This window comes from Annulohypoxylon truncatum (genome assembly GCF_022578515.1).
Source record: "Annulohypoxylon truncatum strain CBS 140777 unplaced genomic scaffold F4807scaffold_1, whole genome shotgun sequence".
In the NCBI taxonomy this organism is placed as follows: domain Eukaryota; kingdom Fungi; phylum Ascomycota; class Sordariomycetes; order Xylariales; family Hypoxylaceae; genus Annulohypoxylon; species Annulohypoxylon truncatum.
The window spans coordinates 2,202,354-2,216,939 of record NW_025953787.1 but is presented as its reverse complement, the minus strand read 5'-3'; the positions used below and the strand labels follow the sequence as shown (position 1 = coordinate 2,216,939).

The 14,586-nt window shown below is 49.3% G+C and overlaps 5 protein-coding genes across 5 annotated transcripts; 4 read left to right on the top strand and 1 right to left on the bottom strand.

Moving 5' to 3' along the window:
• Positions 1 to 884: 884 nt before the first annotated feature.
• F4807DRAFT_406259 (alpha/beta-hydrolase) lies at positions 885 to 2,535 on the bottom strand. Its single transcript, XM_047996275.1, has one exon. The coding sequence runs from the start codon at positions 1,943 to 1,945 to the stop codon at positions 974 to 976; it is 972 nt and encodes a 323-aa protein (XP_047859704.1). The 5' UTR covers positions 1,946 to 2,535; the 3' UTR covers positions 885 to 973.
• A 1,139-nt stretch (positions 2,536 to 3,674) lies between these two features.
• On the top strand, positions 3,675 to 6,191 carry F4807DRAFT_406240 (putative allantoate permease). Its single transcript, XM_047996274.1, has 10 exons — positions 3,675 to 3,889; positions 3,948 to 3,956; positions 4,017 to 4,098; positions 4,162 to 4,385; positions 4,444 to 4,777; positions 4,833 to 5,023; positions 5,076 to 5,138; positions 5,197 to 5,344; positions 5,398 to 5,513; positions 5,565 to 6,191. The coding sequence occupies exons 1-10, from the start codon at positions 3,778 to 3,780 to the stop codon at positions 5,696 to 5,698; spliced, it is 1,413 nt and encodes a 470-aa protein (XP_047859703.1). The 5' UTR covers positions 3,675 to 3,777; the 3' UTR covers positions 5,699 to 6,191.
• A 237-nt stretch (positions 6,192 to 6,428) lies between these two features.
• Positions 6,429 to 7,477, top strand: F4807DRAFT_406229 (uncharacterized protein). The gene has a single exon (XM_047996273.1). It carries the CDS (start codon positions 6,551 to 6,553, stop codon positions 6,938 to 6,940), a length of 390 nt encoding a protein of 129 aa, XP_047859702.1. The 5' UTR covers positions 6,429 to 6,550; the 3' UTR covers positions 6,941 to 7,477.
• A 953-nt stretch (positions 7,478 to 8,430) lies between these two features.
• F4807DRAFT_24604 (putative dehydrogenase) lies at positions 8,431 to 10,700 on the top strand. Its single transcript, XM_047994342.1, has 2 exons — positions 8,431 to 9,214; positions 9,273 to 10,700. Exons 1-2 carry the CDS (start codon positions 8,922 to 8,924, stop codon positions 10,294 to 10,296), a joined length of 1,317 nt encoding a protein of 438 aa, XP_047859701.1. The 5' UTR covers positions 8,431 to 8,921; the 3' UTR covers positions 10,297 to 10,700.
• An 829-nt stretch (positions 10,701 to 11,529) lies between these two features.
• On the top strand, positions 11,530 to 14,334 carry F4807DRAFT_455631 (uncharacterized protein; the record flags this gene model as incomplete). The annotated part of the gene is made up of 1 exon (XM_048000758.1): positions 11,530 to 14,334. One exon carries the CDS (start codon positions 11,530 to 11,532, stop codon positions 14,332 to 14,334), a length of 2,805 nt encoding a protein of 934 aa, XP_047859700.1.
• Between the last annotated feature and the right edge of the window lie 252 nt (positions 14,335 to 14,586).

The following is a 14,586-nucleotide window of genomic DNA, read 5'->3' as shown; positions in this document are numbered from 1 at the left end:
ACTAACTACTTACCTAAGCACACAGTATTCGTAATGAGAAAGATGACCTATTCCCTTTCTAGCGTACTGGTTTCCAGTTCTGCAATCATCGTTCTTGCAGGTATGACAACACAAATAAGGAAATAAGGAAACCAACACAGTTAGGGTCCCCACTGGGCATCATAACGAATTTTCCACTCCTCGTCTCGTCACTGTCTAGCAGCCTCTCAGTCTTCAGCTCGCTTGTCCTGTGCTTCGCTAATGTAAAATTGCCGTGAAGCTTAGGTACCTAGGTACCTTTGAAAAAGTGACTTGGCATGCTCTTGGAAGCCCCATCTGACAAGCAGGAACTTGGCGCCACTGCGGTATATGACCATGCCTGGGTTACGCTGAGCTTCAAGCACAAGCGCAGATACGTATTTAAGTAAGCCGAAGCGCTTAGAAATGGGGCTGCTTTTTGGATCTACCGTATCTATCTATTCCAAATGGGGATGCTCCTGTGCCAGCATAAGATCTGTATGCAATCCACGTACGCTGGGCGTCATAGTCGTCTCGTCTCTGCTCGGTGATGAAAAGGAGCTGGATTTGATAACGGTATTTCACGTATGAGCTTTAGTAGTCGTTTATGTAGATGTCGGGCGAGTTAAAACCCAGATTAGGGGCAGACTTCCGCCAGATATGGTGTACATTGCTGACTGGCCCCCCTGAAGGATGGTCTTCGGCCATTCGGCCATTCCCAGCAACAGAAGGAAAGGCGTTATTTAATTATTGGCATATAAGGGAATTGGATAACGGCACTTGCCTGTCGCTGATGTATGGTCCAGTTAGTTCATTCTCTCTTGACCCTACTCTGGGGACGAACGCGGTAAGTAATTCGCACGTATTTTGCGACTTAGCGCTGCTAGTCATTATACAGAAAAGTTTAATTCAAAATGTTACAAAGCTAGCGCTGAGAGGAGAGTACATGCCATCAAACCCCTAAATCACCAACCATTCATTTCTTGCTCTCGACCGAGCCGAGCTCCGCATGCTGTGCCAGCGCCTTAGTAGCCTCCTCCCACGACTTATCGCCCGCATAAAGCGCGCTCCTCAAGTACGCCGTCGTCAGCCTCTGCACAGCAGCCAACCGTTGGGGGCTCTCATCCTGCGTCTCCTGCGTATCCCAACCGCTAATCCCCCCAAGACCGTGCTTCGCCCCCTTGATCCAGAGCAGGTCCTTGGGACCAGGCGACAGGTGGTACGGGTCGGCGTGCCAGTCCGCGCCGCGCCACGTCAGGTGGGGGCTCACGTCCTCGTCGCCGCAGACGACGAGCACCGGCGTCTTCATCTCGCTGAAATCGGGGCCGTAGAACGGCACCATGCGGTGTCCCATCTCCGAGAGGTCGTCCCCGGCTTTGCCAGTACCGGTCAGGATGACACCGGCCTTGATGCGCGCATCGGCTAGATTGGTCACCGAGCCGTCGGCCGGAGACACGTTCTTCGCGCCGAGGGCTATGGCCGCGGTCCACGCGCCGAGCGAGTGTCCCGCGACGGCGATCTGCGCCTTGTTCAGACGCCCCTTGAGCGCCGGGACGGCGGCCTCGATGCCGTCGAGCCCGTCGAGCACGCGGATGATGTCCCTGGAGCGGTCTTGCCAGTGCAGCTCCTGGCCTTTGGTCGATGGGAGGCTGTAGTAGGTGCCGGATAGGTGCGAGGGCTGGAGGACTACGAACCCGTGCGCGGCCCAGAACTCGGCGAGGGGCGTGTAGCCCTCGAGGGAGTTGAGGTGGTTGCTGCGGCCCTGGCCGTGGGATAGGATGACGATGGGGAGGTCTTCGCCGGTTACAGGGAAGTTGACTTTCACCTCGAGTTCCTTGACACGGTCGGCAATGGGTAGGACAACGGGGCTAAATGTGTATACCGCGGTTGCGGTGTTAATAGGGATTTCCTTGGCGGTTCCGACGAGGGCGTGGTCGTGGGCTCGCATCTTGACTGATGGTGTGGTTAAAAAGGGATTTTATAATTTTCTATTGGGACTATATGTCGTTTAGAATGCTGAAGATAGTTTGATGATTGTTTGCTGTTTTAGTGTGATACTGATGTTGGTAATGGTTTGAGTAGGTCTTAGCCTAAGGATAGACGAAGTTAAATATACTCAAGACAGTGACCATGAAGAGACTTCAAGTCATGGATTTAGGAGAAAGGATTTAAGTGTATATTATGTCCACTCGGCCATGGATTGATATCCTGATGCACTGATTCGGACATGGCTATAGATGTTACTATGATGAAGTAGCATTGCACGCATTTCGACACTTGGAAGTCGGGTTTAAGCATTCGGAGTCCTTTTGGGAGATGTTGTCCGGGTTGGGCCGTTGGTGGTCCGGCGCTAACAGCGGAAGAGCTAGTACTAAAGAAGAAAAACCCGCGAGCTACTACTTCCAAGGTTACCTACGCCTCGATGGATTGAATTCATGTCAACGGAAGGTACGATTCTCACGCACCGTGAGGGGTACGCTGGAACATTTTTCGACTTTGTCGAATTCTTAAAAATTTGGACGAATACCTACACCATTCTATTCTCTAATGATCTAGTTAGATCATAGAAGTGGATACTGGGATACTCAAGAGGTTAGGTAAGCATTCAAACTGCCATGTTTCCTAGGCAGTGTGAAGAAAAGGGGAATAAGATAATAGAAGGATAGCTGTATTTGAGGAGACTAGGAGTAAATTGAGTAGATTGGCAGTGTAGTCTTAGACCTAGGCTGATTCATCTTGTATGGTGGGGGCTGTATGGGTTCACCAATACCTAAATAAATCGGATACCTTGGCGTATTACCGTCTACCTGTCTACCCGTCAATCCCTGCCAACGTGATCTGCGAGATGCGATAAAGTTTTACAACGGGGAAAGTGCCACATGTATCGGGGAGTAGGTACGTGGGCTTCGGCAACAGCACGGCAGACCAAGTGGAGCATCGGAAGGCCGTTTCGGAGTCGCCATACGGGAGTGCTCCGGAATATTCATCAGTAAGGAGTTATCTTTCAATATCAATTTAGCCAATTGGCGCTAAGAGAAATATAGGTAACCACCTGACCATTTTTTCAATGCGTGGTTATACTGCATCCATGTTACACATTATTATGTAGATATATTTCTACTTTCACTGGTTCGCTAGCAACGGGTTGATGGCTTTATGAATTGATATGGAACATCTTATTGTCGAAATCAGGGAGAACCTACAAAGAGGCAGACGCAACGACAATAATCTCTATTCGTATTCCTTCAACGGTTACTTATCTTCGTTTTGGAGCTAAGCTGCTCGTGGGCGATAAGAGTTGCCACCTGACATAATATCAATTAAAGATGATCACCGTAAGGTACTGGTCTGGATTTTAGGGAGAGCACAGGCGCCTGTCAATTAAGGAGATAGCTTAAAAGGAGGATGTTGCGCTATCTTTGGCATTGCTGGAATGTGCTGTCTTACCACACGCGTATTGCGAAAAGTGATGTGTAGATTTACCCATGATAAACCAATTCTAATCAACTGTATTATGATGGAATTTTTATCTATTTGCCCTCATTAATCGTAGTTTCTATCTCCATCATTCTCAAATTATATCTCTTTAGTCCCGGAAATAGACCGAAGCTCGCCCCTTGTCATCATCGCTATGAGCGGGGTTAGCCGAAAGATAAGAAATGGAGCTATACCAGCATCAATGAGGGGATTGCCAGGTTGAGTATTGCGCCTCATAAAATCATTGGAGTTCTTCATTCTGACTTTTCTCGTCGTTCCTTAGAAGAGAGCTGTCCGTTAATCATGGAATCCGGTCGGCCAGCTTTTGCGCAGCGTCATGAGCGGACGGAGGAGGAGCGCGATCTCGTTCGAAGGCTCGATATCTTCCTAATGACATTTGGATGCGTGTCTCAAGGTGGGCGATGAACCTCGTTCGGTACACAAAACTTGACTAACGTAGAGTTTCATCACAGTTATCAAGTGTAGGTCTTTGCCAATAATTTACCGGGAGAAGAGCGCCAGTAACCCTGACATTTTATAAGACCTTGACCAGCAGAACATCAGCAATGCCTACGTATCGGGGATGAAGGAAGATCTTGCCTTAAATGGCAATGAGCTCAACTAGTAGGTTAAGTCATCTACTCACTTGAGATCAACGGCTTCGCTAGACTAACACGCAGTCGCAAGTTTCACCACGTACTTCAGCGTCGCGTATTGTATCATGTTAATCCCATCGCAGATTATCATGACATACGTACGGCCGAGTTACTGGTTATCCGGGTTGGAAATAATTTGGGGCTTGATAACAGGACTGATCGCTCTCGCTCATAATGCGAAGCAAGTGTACATCCTCCGCGTCTTTCTTGGACTCTGCGAGAGTTCAGCTTGGCCGGGTATGATGACGCTATTCAGTGAGTTATCTTCTGTCCCTACCTGCTGCTAGATTTGCTCATCAAACTGGTTGCGTAGTGCATTGGTACACGCCTTCGGAACTCGCAAAGAGAATGGGATTCTACCACTCTTGCCAAGCGATAGGTTCAATGATGTCAGGTGCGCTACAAGTCGCAATTATCAATACTCTACATAACGCAAGTGGCTTGGCTGGATGGCGCTGGTTGTTCGTCATAAACGGGGTAATGACCGTCGTTTGGGGCGCACTGGGATTTTTCCTGTTACCTGATCTGCCCAACCGAGTGAATCCTAGGGCTTTCTGGTTCAAGAACGGCCACGGTAAACTTGCGATGGAACGCCTAGAACGCCATGGACGCGCCGAACCAAAGAGGATAACTTGGGCTGGTGCTAGGTAAGTACTCGTCAATGCCGGACTCATTTCTCTCGAAGAAGCTTACAGAACCTAGACGTACTGCTGTTAACTGGGTAACATACTTCATCGCGATTATGTATATCGCGACTGTGCTGGCGCCTTGGGGATACGCCTACTTCAATCTCTTTTTGAAGAGTCTCAAAAATCCCGATGGAACACCCACGTGGACTACATCCCAAGTGAATGCAATCCCGATCGGCGGTGGCGCTATCAACGTTGTCTTCGGTATATAAGGCCACCCCTCCATATTATTTAGCCAAGCTAACGAGACCTCTAGTTTGGGTTTGGGCTATCCTCTCTGACCTTCTGAGGACGCGATGGATCTTGATTGTAGCACAAGGTGAGGAGCTTGCAGGCGCCTCCATGGAGATTTGCCGATATGACTAACATGTTCATAGCTGTCATCGGCCTTGTACCATGTATCGCGATGAGTATCTGGACATCGCACCCCGATACTACGCCATTAGCAACTGCCTACGCTAGCTACTTCATATCTTACCTGACTCTGGGTACTGCTCCCCTGATTATGGCATGGCTTTCTGACCTGTAAGTTCTGGCACCACGCAACGTTATCAAGGGCGACAACTTAAACATCGTAGATTGCCTCAAGATCCAGAGGCGAGAACACTTATCGTTGGTGTCGCTATCGCTACGTATTACGCGGTTTCTGCGTGGAGCCAAGTTCTTATATGGCCTGCTGTTCAGGCCCCATACTGTACGTCATCAGTCATGCATCTAGGTTCTGTTCAATACTGACTCTTACTAGATAAATATGGTTGGCAGTCGTCGATCGCATTTTGGATCTTAGTCATTATCATGACATGCACTCTTCGATACATCGATCTTAAGTATCTTCTGTATGGCATCTTTTCTAGTACCTATCAAAGTTGCGGTTACTAATTTAGAGCGTAGTCCAAAGCGAGAAGCCTTCCGCGCCGCTCTGATTGAAGGGTCAGAACCAGTGGGGCCAGAATTGGCGGGTTCCGAGCAAGATCCGGATGACGATCCTAGCACACGGAAGTCGATATGAAGATCGAGGATGAGTACCTAAACATTTGTCACCTAATAGCTTCAAGAGTCGAAACCGGCGAAGAAGCTAACTTCTTTCAACTCGATCCCCATTTTCGCAACCCTTTCCTCCCGTCATTTGACTTATTACCTAGGTGTGTTATGCATAGACAATGAGTAGATCACAAGCTTGCATGATAGAATTAGAAATCATTGGCCAGAGTCAATAGAACATGTCTTCCATTTATGCGACACGGCAGAATCCGGTTCAATAGGGATTGTGATCCGTTAGATTTACAGGCTGGTCAGCAGTTCCCGTACATAAGTTCCAGACATAAACAGGATGATCTGTGGTACTATAGAAAATATACATGTGTTGTCTGCAGCTTAACGGGGCTGAATGCGGTGCAGTGAATAATGATAGGCCGGTGCGACGAACACGCCGCAAGCCTCCATCAGCTCGCAGTCGATAGTCAAACCCCCCATGCCTAAAATGGTGTTATAAGCGAAGTCGGCCTTGGCAGCCACGTGGGAATTGTGGGCTCCGATGCCGAACGGCCGGCTGAGGTTGGTAACAATAAAGACTGAGGGTGTCCTATCACCCCAAGGGAAGGAAGTCCGAAGTAATCATTCTGTCAAATCTAGTTTCGTTAGAATCAATTGTCACCAAATATCGATAAATCCCTTATTAGTACGGCAAATTTACCTACCTAATTTTCAACACGGACCTCCTAAACTTACACCATGGTTATAAGAGTGCTCATGTTAATTTACCGGAGACCGGATTTAACCCCAGAGGAATTTCGAAAACATTACGAAGAAATACATATGCCGCTAACGAGAAAAGTTGCTGGCAACACATTTCCTCTATCACATATAAGAAGATATATTCCGCGGTCTACCTCAGCACAACATACGGCGATCGTTGCTGGCGGGGAACCAGAGGCCGTCCACGTCGATTGTGTTACCGAATTAATATTCCGAGATAAGAAGCATTTGGAGTCGTATTTCGAGATGCCACATGCTCCTGGCGCTGCAGCCCAGCTTGAAGAAGAAGCTAAGAATTTTGCGGCGAAATACCCGACCATCATTGTTGAAGATTGCATGGAAACCAGACCAAGAGCAAAGTTATGAGGCAACTGCGTACCTAATGAACAAAGTCGCTGCGACGGCCATCGTCGAGGAAATCACATTGTTCGGATAATCGAACACACGAGGCCTATGAATCCGGGTGGCCTAACGCATATGAACCAACGCCACTTTCCTGAGATACCAAGGGATTATGTCTTATGATCATACAGGCCCACGGTGGCCACGGCTTAGGACGTACTCGGTCCATTCTATTATTAACTGTGGAGGCATCTTGAGAGAATCCCCAGGATTAGATTAGATGTACACAGCATGGACACTTCGAAGACCAAACGGAAAACCAAGAATCCAAGGAAAACACTCGTTGTGATATTATAAAATATCAAACACCTAGGAGACGTATATAGTCCCTAGTCGGCATATATCTACGTTGGCTTGGATATCATGAAGGCGCGCAAAAGCGCAAAACGCCTCACATACTATAATGCTTTTGAGCAAGGGACCGACCAGCCCACTGGAGTAAAGGCGCATATAACAAAATCAATCGTTAAGATATATTGAATAAAAGAAACATTTTACGAATGTATCTTTTTTCTCGTGATATGACAGACCTTAACTCTGGATATTGTCCTTAGCCCGTACTGTGAAGATGGAAAAGGAGAATACGTTTTTTATGATAACCCTTTAGTTGGCGTAAGACCACAGCTCCGCCACGATTAGTAACTGTACTTCAAGCAGCTCCTGAGTTCTACTGGCACCCAGAAAACATTACTTCCTGTTGGTTGGACGCCTCCGAAGATCACTGAGAGAGCCGCAACGCTTACAGGCTTAAAGGGCCAGAATAGCGTCAGAATAAATGGAGCACGTGCGAGTAGCACTGTCTCGCACTATAAGGCTCTGTATCCCCTGACTATTCCTTTGGGTAGCTTATACGAGTTTTACCTAGCAGTGAAAGCTGATGAGGTAGCCAGGGGATAGCTTAAAATACAGTGCGATACAGTAGTATTAATACTAACTCGCACATGGCCCATTTAATCTGACGCTATTCTGAGGGCTTGCGCTGTTACCGATGTACACTTACCGGTTTTATGGAGACTGTAGTCTTGTGCCAACTAAAGGAATATCTTTGTGACTCGGTAAACGTACCTAGGTAGAATGAACATGATGGATATGATGGAGTTCATAATATTTAGATATATTAACTTAGGAATATTGGGAATATCTAAGTAGAACTCTGGTGGCTACCTAGGGATACCAGCTTGGGTGCCGGTGTTTGAGGCACACATATACGGTGATGGATACATGTATGTATACCCGCCTAGGTAGGTAGTTACCTAAGACTTTTTAGGTTTGTTCCATTCCTATTTGAATATATGTTCCCTGGGACTAAGTGAATAGTAGATATATTCCTCCATTATTATCGAAGTTGATAGTCAATGTTGGTAAGTATTCTGGAATCCGAGCGCTGGGTAGGTGCGAGTAACCTAATAAGCGTTCGGACTTTAACATGGTATGCATTGCGTAATGTAACCTATAGATAATCTATTAAAAGAATGAAAGTGACCCTACACGCTTAATCAAACTCAGCACATCTGTGGATCCTGTGACAACGATGGGTATACGAATCGAGCAGATCGACCCATACTTGCTCGTTCTCGTTTATAAAAGAGGAAGACCGGTCTTGAACGGTGTGATTCTCGCCTATTTTTTCCCCTGCGAATCCATAACTCAGAGATTTATCAGCTCCGGTAGGCAGCCATATAATAATCCCTGGCTGAGCCGCATGCTAAATCCTACATGGGTTAAGCTCCATCATGGTCCCGTTTTCGATTTAATAGCGGATGCACCCGACTGGGCCAACTCTACGACCAATTTGCCAGCCCATCCCTTGTATGATAGGGCTTAGCTGATTCGCGTTTAATAAGCACCGACCTCAAGATGCTGGGTATTAATGCCCGCGATGGACGTAATCGCTAGCTAGGGAGTTTTACAGCTACGGAATACGCTTCTTCCTTTTTCTATCCAAATGGCGAAAGCTCCTCGAGTTATCGTGGCCGGTGGCGGACCCGTCGGTCTGTATACCGCACACGCTCTCGCAAAAGCGAACATCGATTACGTGGTCCTTGAACAACAATCCGAGATCATACGATACAAAGGTGCTGGGACCGTCTTTCTTCCTCAGTCGGCGAGACTTTTAGATCAGATCGGGTTATTGAAACGAATCGAAGAACTATCAACCAGGCTCCATAAAAAAACGAATTCGTTATACAATGGGCAGTTCCTCGTTAAGTTTCGATTGTTCGATACGATGGAAGAGAGGTGAGTCGTGGGGCAAGGCCTTGGAATGTTTGAATGGTGCCAGCTGACCCACCTTCAGTCATGGATATCCGTCTCTAGGACTCTCACGTAGCCAAATCATTGAAACTCTGTACGAAGGCTTACCTGAGCGCGAGACTCGGGTAAAACCCAATTCCCGTGTCATTGACATCGAAACAAACCCCAATGGAGTACGAGTTTATCTCTCAGATGGTAGCATCGAGGAGGGATCTCTCGTCATCGGAGTCGATGGTGTGCATAGTCGGACACGGGAAGTAATGGACAGGATCATCCGTGAATCCTCCGACGGGGTGGCAGATAAGAAGCCCTATCCTATGGTCACGCACTTCCAAGCTATCTTTGGGCGCGCCCCAGTGCCTAAGGGTGTCGATATAGGCCATTTCTACGAGGCCCACGGCAATGGCGTGGCGTCGCAAGTATGTACCGGTGGGGAGTACGTGTACTTCTCCATTTTGAGAAAATTACCTGCACCAACAACTGCGCGACGCAGATACAGTGACAAGGAACTGGAGGAGGAGGCCAAGAGCTTTGCTGATCTGCACTTATTCCCAAACATCACATTCGGAGAGATCTGGGAGACCGCCAACCACGACGAGATCTCTCTGGTACACCTGGAGGAGGGAATTATCGACAAGTGGTATGCCGATCGTATCGTCCTGCTCGGCGATTCCGTCCATAAGATGACCCCGATCAGCGGCATGGGTGTGAATACCGGCATGCAGTCGGCCGCTGTACTAGTGAACCAACTGCAGAGCTTGTTCAGCTCGAATCCCGAGCCGACCACCGAGGGTCTGGAAAAAGCATTTAAAACTTACCAAGAAATCCAGGAGCCAATATGCCGGGAGACGGTTACGCAAGGGGAGATGATGACCCGATTGATCACCTGGCAGAGTTGGACAGGTTGGATATTCGACAGATTTATCTTCCCATGGATGGACCTGGAAGGTCGGATAAACAAGCAATTCGCTCCCATCATAAGTAAAGCGCATGTTCTGGACTATGTCCCTTTCGAAAGTAGGATTGGGAAAGTCCCTTGGGTCAATGTCCCCAAAGTTCAAGCATGACGGTAATGTACCTGATTAGTTAGCTAATATCCCATATAAGATCCCATCTTAGTTTAGAATAATATTAATACCCTACTCCCAGATATGCTAGATTCCTCGCGTGATCATGCTTGAAGGTTTATCTACACCTAGACGTACTGCGAATAGTATGCGTGTAGGTGTAGCTAGACTAGCAAGGTGCGCTCCAACCCGTCCTATTAAAGTCCTTGGTGAGCGCAAAGGAAGAGCACTAGGAGTTTGGCCTTCTCGAAGTCGTTGTCGTCAAGAATTCTCATAAATGAATATTCAGTGAATTCCAATTGAGGACGGAATGAGCTGCCTCGGCTCAGGTTTCGTATCGCTGGTTTGAGAATGCACAGCTTCAGTCGACGAACAAACCGTCTTGGCCAGAACTAGAAGGCAGTATCAGAGATGAGACGTGCCTCTTGAGCAGAACAAGCGCTGTCGGATATCTACTCATGAGCATCTTAGGCGTGATCAAGGTGAATTGGTCTTGAATGACGCCACAGCAAGTCCAAACGAAAGGTGCATAAACCCATCCCGGTCCAGGCGAAGAAAGTCTGCATAAGCTGAAGATGTCAGACAGTGATTGTACTACACGTATATGCCTTATTACGTTGAGTAATCAGACGTTATCGGCATGCAGTGCCTCATCCCCACAACTAGGCTCACTGCCATTGCTCATCCGGGGGTGATTCATGATATTCAGAAAGCTGCCTAGCCATTACCCCACATATAAACCATTAGCTTCACGGCGTTTGATGAGCGATAAGTAGCCTCTATCACATTATAGGTTCGATCATGTTATATGCGGGCTAAGCACTGGCAATCCCAAGCGGTCGATGCGAAGGATTGCTGTAGTGTTTCCCAATTTTATCATATATGGACTTCTGATTGGACCGAGAACTCCCGTAGGTCCTCCCCGGTGCCTAGATGCCGAGTGACTCAGCCCTTTTTAGTGCTGCGGCGTAGTCAGGCGGTGATCTCATTGGTTGACGGAGGCCTGTATTCAGAGTCCTAGATCGTGTGGGGGCCAAGAATGTCAGTAGTAACTGACAAGCAAGATATCAATACTTAAACGTACTTATAGATGAACATAGTTCGTCTTTGAGCATGCTAGACTTTTCCCACCAGATTCTTTTCTCCTCGACAAGTAGAGGATTCCTCCCCAATTCCTCTTTAACACCGAATATCAGAATATCTTTTTTTACTTAACCCAAACATCATCTCACAATGTCTGGCCGAGGAAAGCGTGGCGGGAAGCGTGGCGGAAATCGCAATGCGGCTCCCGTGAGGCAACGTGAACACGACCCGTCTGCCCTAGCCGCTCAGAAGGAAGCAGAGCGACGTGAGCGAATTCTTGCTGATCGCCGTCGAACTGAAGCCAAATGGCGTCCCAAGGTTCCCGAAGTCCGCAAGCTCAACTTCGAAAGCTTCAAGAATCGATTCCATGACATCGAAGAGCCTGACTATGCCATCGACGTTCTCGTGGGTGGGAACAACCTCCAGGCCCAGATCCGACGTGAACAGGCCGCTCGACGCAAGGAAGAGCTTGCCCGCGTTCGCCAGAAGTACCTGCTCTCTTACGGCGTTCCCCGGGAGCACGTCTATGTACCTCGTCACAAGAATGACGCCCAGGAGAGAGCCAGGAGAGAGAAGAGAGCAGAGGCCGGGCAGACCGGCGAGACTGAGATTCAGCGCATCCGAATCCAGTCCCAGCCTATTCTTGGCCATCTTACCTCGCTGATAAAGGACACCGAGCAGAGATCTACCCCTCGTACTTTCGTGAGGCCTTTCAAGTCTTTGATTTACTTCCAGCCTAAGATGAAAGAGATTCTCGCCACTCTTGAAGAGAAGTGGGCTGATTACGAGGAGCTGGAGGAGGTTGAGTCTGAGAAGATCAACGAGACTCCAGAGGAGGTAGAGATCGTAGAGAAGGAGGATGATACCAAAGAGAAGGATGCTGATGATGAATCCGGAAGCGATGACGACGACGACAATGAATCTCTTCTCTCGGTCGATTCCAATGCCGAGGACATTGACACTATCATGGATAGCCCCGAAGCTCTCAGAGATATGCGATGCTACGTCAACTTCGTTGATAAGGAGATCATGCCACTCCATGACCGCTTCGAGGGGACGGGTGCTGATAAGGTCAAATTCGACGACCTTTGGAGTTTGTTCCGAACTGGCGACCTGATTTACATGCCGGCTGCAGGAGAAACTGCTGGTCGATACCATGAGGTCTGGCGAGTCTACCGAACCGAGGTGCCTGAGCCGGAAGCAGCCTACCCATCGAAGCTGGGATGGGAATTCTTCAGCGATGAGCTGCAGCAGGATAAGAAGACCAAGTTTAACATCTTCGCCTACTACATTGATCACGATGGTAACTCGTTTGGTGCTGTAAGGCACAAATTCGAGCTGGAGTCTTTCTCGGGTGAAAGACTTATTGAGAGCCTTGAGGTATTCCCAATCCGCTACAGGCAGGACCACCGAAACCTTCTCGAGTCATTGAAGAAGCAGGGTGAGGACTTTAAGAGATTCCTGGGCGACCGACATCAGGCGTACAACGCCTGGACTTTGACCCGGAACCCACCATTCGACACGAAGGAAGCCGACAATGAAATTTTGCATGACGAGAATAGGGAGAAGATGCGACATCCCGAATTCGTTGAAAGCGATGTCATCGTCGACCTCGCTGAAGCGTACCAGAAGAATCCGGACTGGCGTCCCGTATTCCATCGTCTAACCCTCACCAAGTCGATCCGCTGCGAAGTGGAGGATGACGACATGAACATTCAGCAATGGTTCGACAGCGCTCGCCAGCACTTGGCGTATGCGCAGCGCGAAATCGTCCAGAAAGAGGACGGCGTGGAGTTGTGGCAGCGCCGCGAGAACCTAAACGTGGACATGTTCCTGCGCCAGCGCACCAAGGGAACCCGCACTTACGAAATGAACCCAAGGGCCCTAGAACTGCGCGAGGAAGACCTTGTTCTCCTCCCGAAACGTATGTTTGCCTACGCGCTGCGCGAGAGAAGATTCTTGCCCGTAAACACGCACTTCCTGAAGCCTATCCGCCGGGAGCAGGGCGTGTTCGAGAACCTCAAGATCCTGAAGGACTACAAGGACATCGTGCGAGGTCTCGTGGCGTCCCACTTCCAGAAGAAGACCCTCGAGCGACGCTACGTCGACATGTCGACCGAGGGCCCGAGCCAGGATCTGATCCAGAATAAGGGACGAGGTTTGGTGGTCTTACTTCACGGTGTGCCCGGTGTAGGTAAGACGGCGACGGCCGAGGCGGTGGCCATGGAGTACCGCAAGCCTCTGTTCGTCATCACATGCGGTGACCTCGGTCTCACGCCCTCCGAAGTCGAGTCGTCGCTCAGCAATGTCTTCCGCCTGGCGCACCTATGGGACTGCGTCCTACTTCTAGATGAAGCCGACGTCTTCCTCTCGCAGCGGTCGAAGCTGGACATGAAGCGCAACGCGCTGGTGTCCGTCTTCCTGCGCGTGCTCGAGTACTACAACGGGCTGCTCTTCCTGACGACGAACCGGGTGGGCACGATCGACGAGGCGTTCAAGTCGCGCATCCACATGTCGCTGTACTACCCGCCGCTCGACAAGCAGCAGACGCGCGACATCTTCCGGCTCAACCTGGCGAAGCTGCGCGAGATCGAGACGCAGCGTCACTCGATGACGGGCGAGCCGTCGCTGCTCGTCAAGGACGCCGAGATCATCGACTTCGCCGGCAAGCACTACGAGGACAACGCGCGCTCGACCGGCTGCTGGAACGGCCGCCAGATCCGCAACGCGTTCCAGATCGCGTCGAGCTTGGCCCACCACAACTACGCCAACGCCGTCGAGGTCGCGCGCAGCCGCGGCCAGCAGCCCCCCGTCGCGCCCGTGCTCGACCGCAGCTTGTTCGAGAAGGTGCAGATGTCGACCCAGAGCTTCGACCGCCACATGAAGGAGTCGAAGGGCTTCGATGGGGACTTGCCCTTGAGGAACACGTTTTACGAGGAGAACAAGTTTGAGTAGAGGGTTTGATGTTTGAGTGTGGTGTTGTTCTGGTTATCTAACTGAAGACGCTGACGCGCCATGAATATTGACGATCTCTTTGGGAATGTTAGCAGTCTTGGAGTTTTGCTTGAGAACATGTAAAGCAGTTTTCGCGCTTATTTCCTAGGAACCTATGGTTCGGTAGCATCATCCATACAATATCTGGTCGATATCCATGGATGTTTGTGTTTCTTGACGAGAATTGATTCTCCTGTGCGACCGTAGAATCTT

Excerpts from the sequence above, each read along its gene's own strand:
- F4807DRAFT_406259 (XM_047996275.1), bottom strand. The coding sequence starts at position 1,945 with ATGCGAGCCCACGACCACGCCCTCGTCGGAACCGCCAAGGAAATCCCT.
- F4807DRAFT_406229 (XM_047996273.1), top strand. The coding sequence starts at position 6,551 with ATGGTTATAAGAGTGCTCATGTTAATTTACCGGAGACCGGATTTAACC.
- F4807DRAFT_24604 (XM_047994342.1), top strand. The coding sequence starts at position 8,922 with ATGGCGAAAGCTCCTCGAGTTATCGTGGCCGGTGGCGGACCCGTCGGT. Across the intron at positions 9,215-9,272 it reads TTCGATACGATGGAAGAGAG|TCATGGATATCCGTCTCTAG; the intron begins GTGAGTCGTGGG and ends ACCCACCTTCAG.
- F4807DRAFT_406240 (XM_047996274.1), top strand. The coding sequence starts at position 3,778 with ATGGAATCCGGTCGGCCAGCTTTTGCGCAGCGTCATGAGCGGACGGAG. Across the intron at positions 4,099-4,161 it reads AATGGCAATGAGCTCAACTA|TTTCACCACGTACTTCAGCG; the intron begins GTAGGTTAAGTC and ends CGCAGTCGCAAG. Across the intron at positions 5,024-5,075 it reads CGCTATCAACGTTGTCTTCG|TTTGGGTTTGGGCTATCCTC; the intron begins GTATATAAGGCC and ends CGAGACCTCTAG.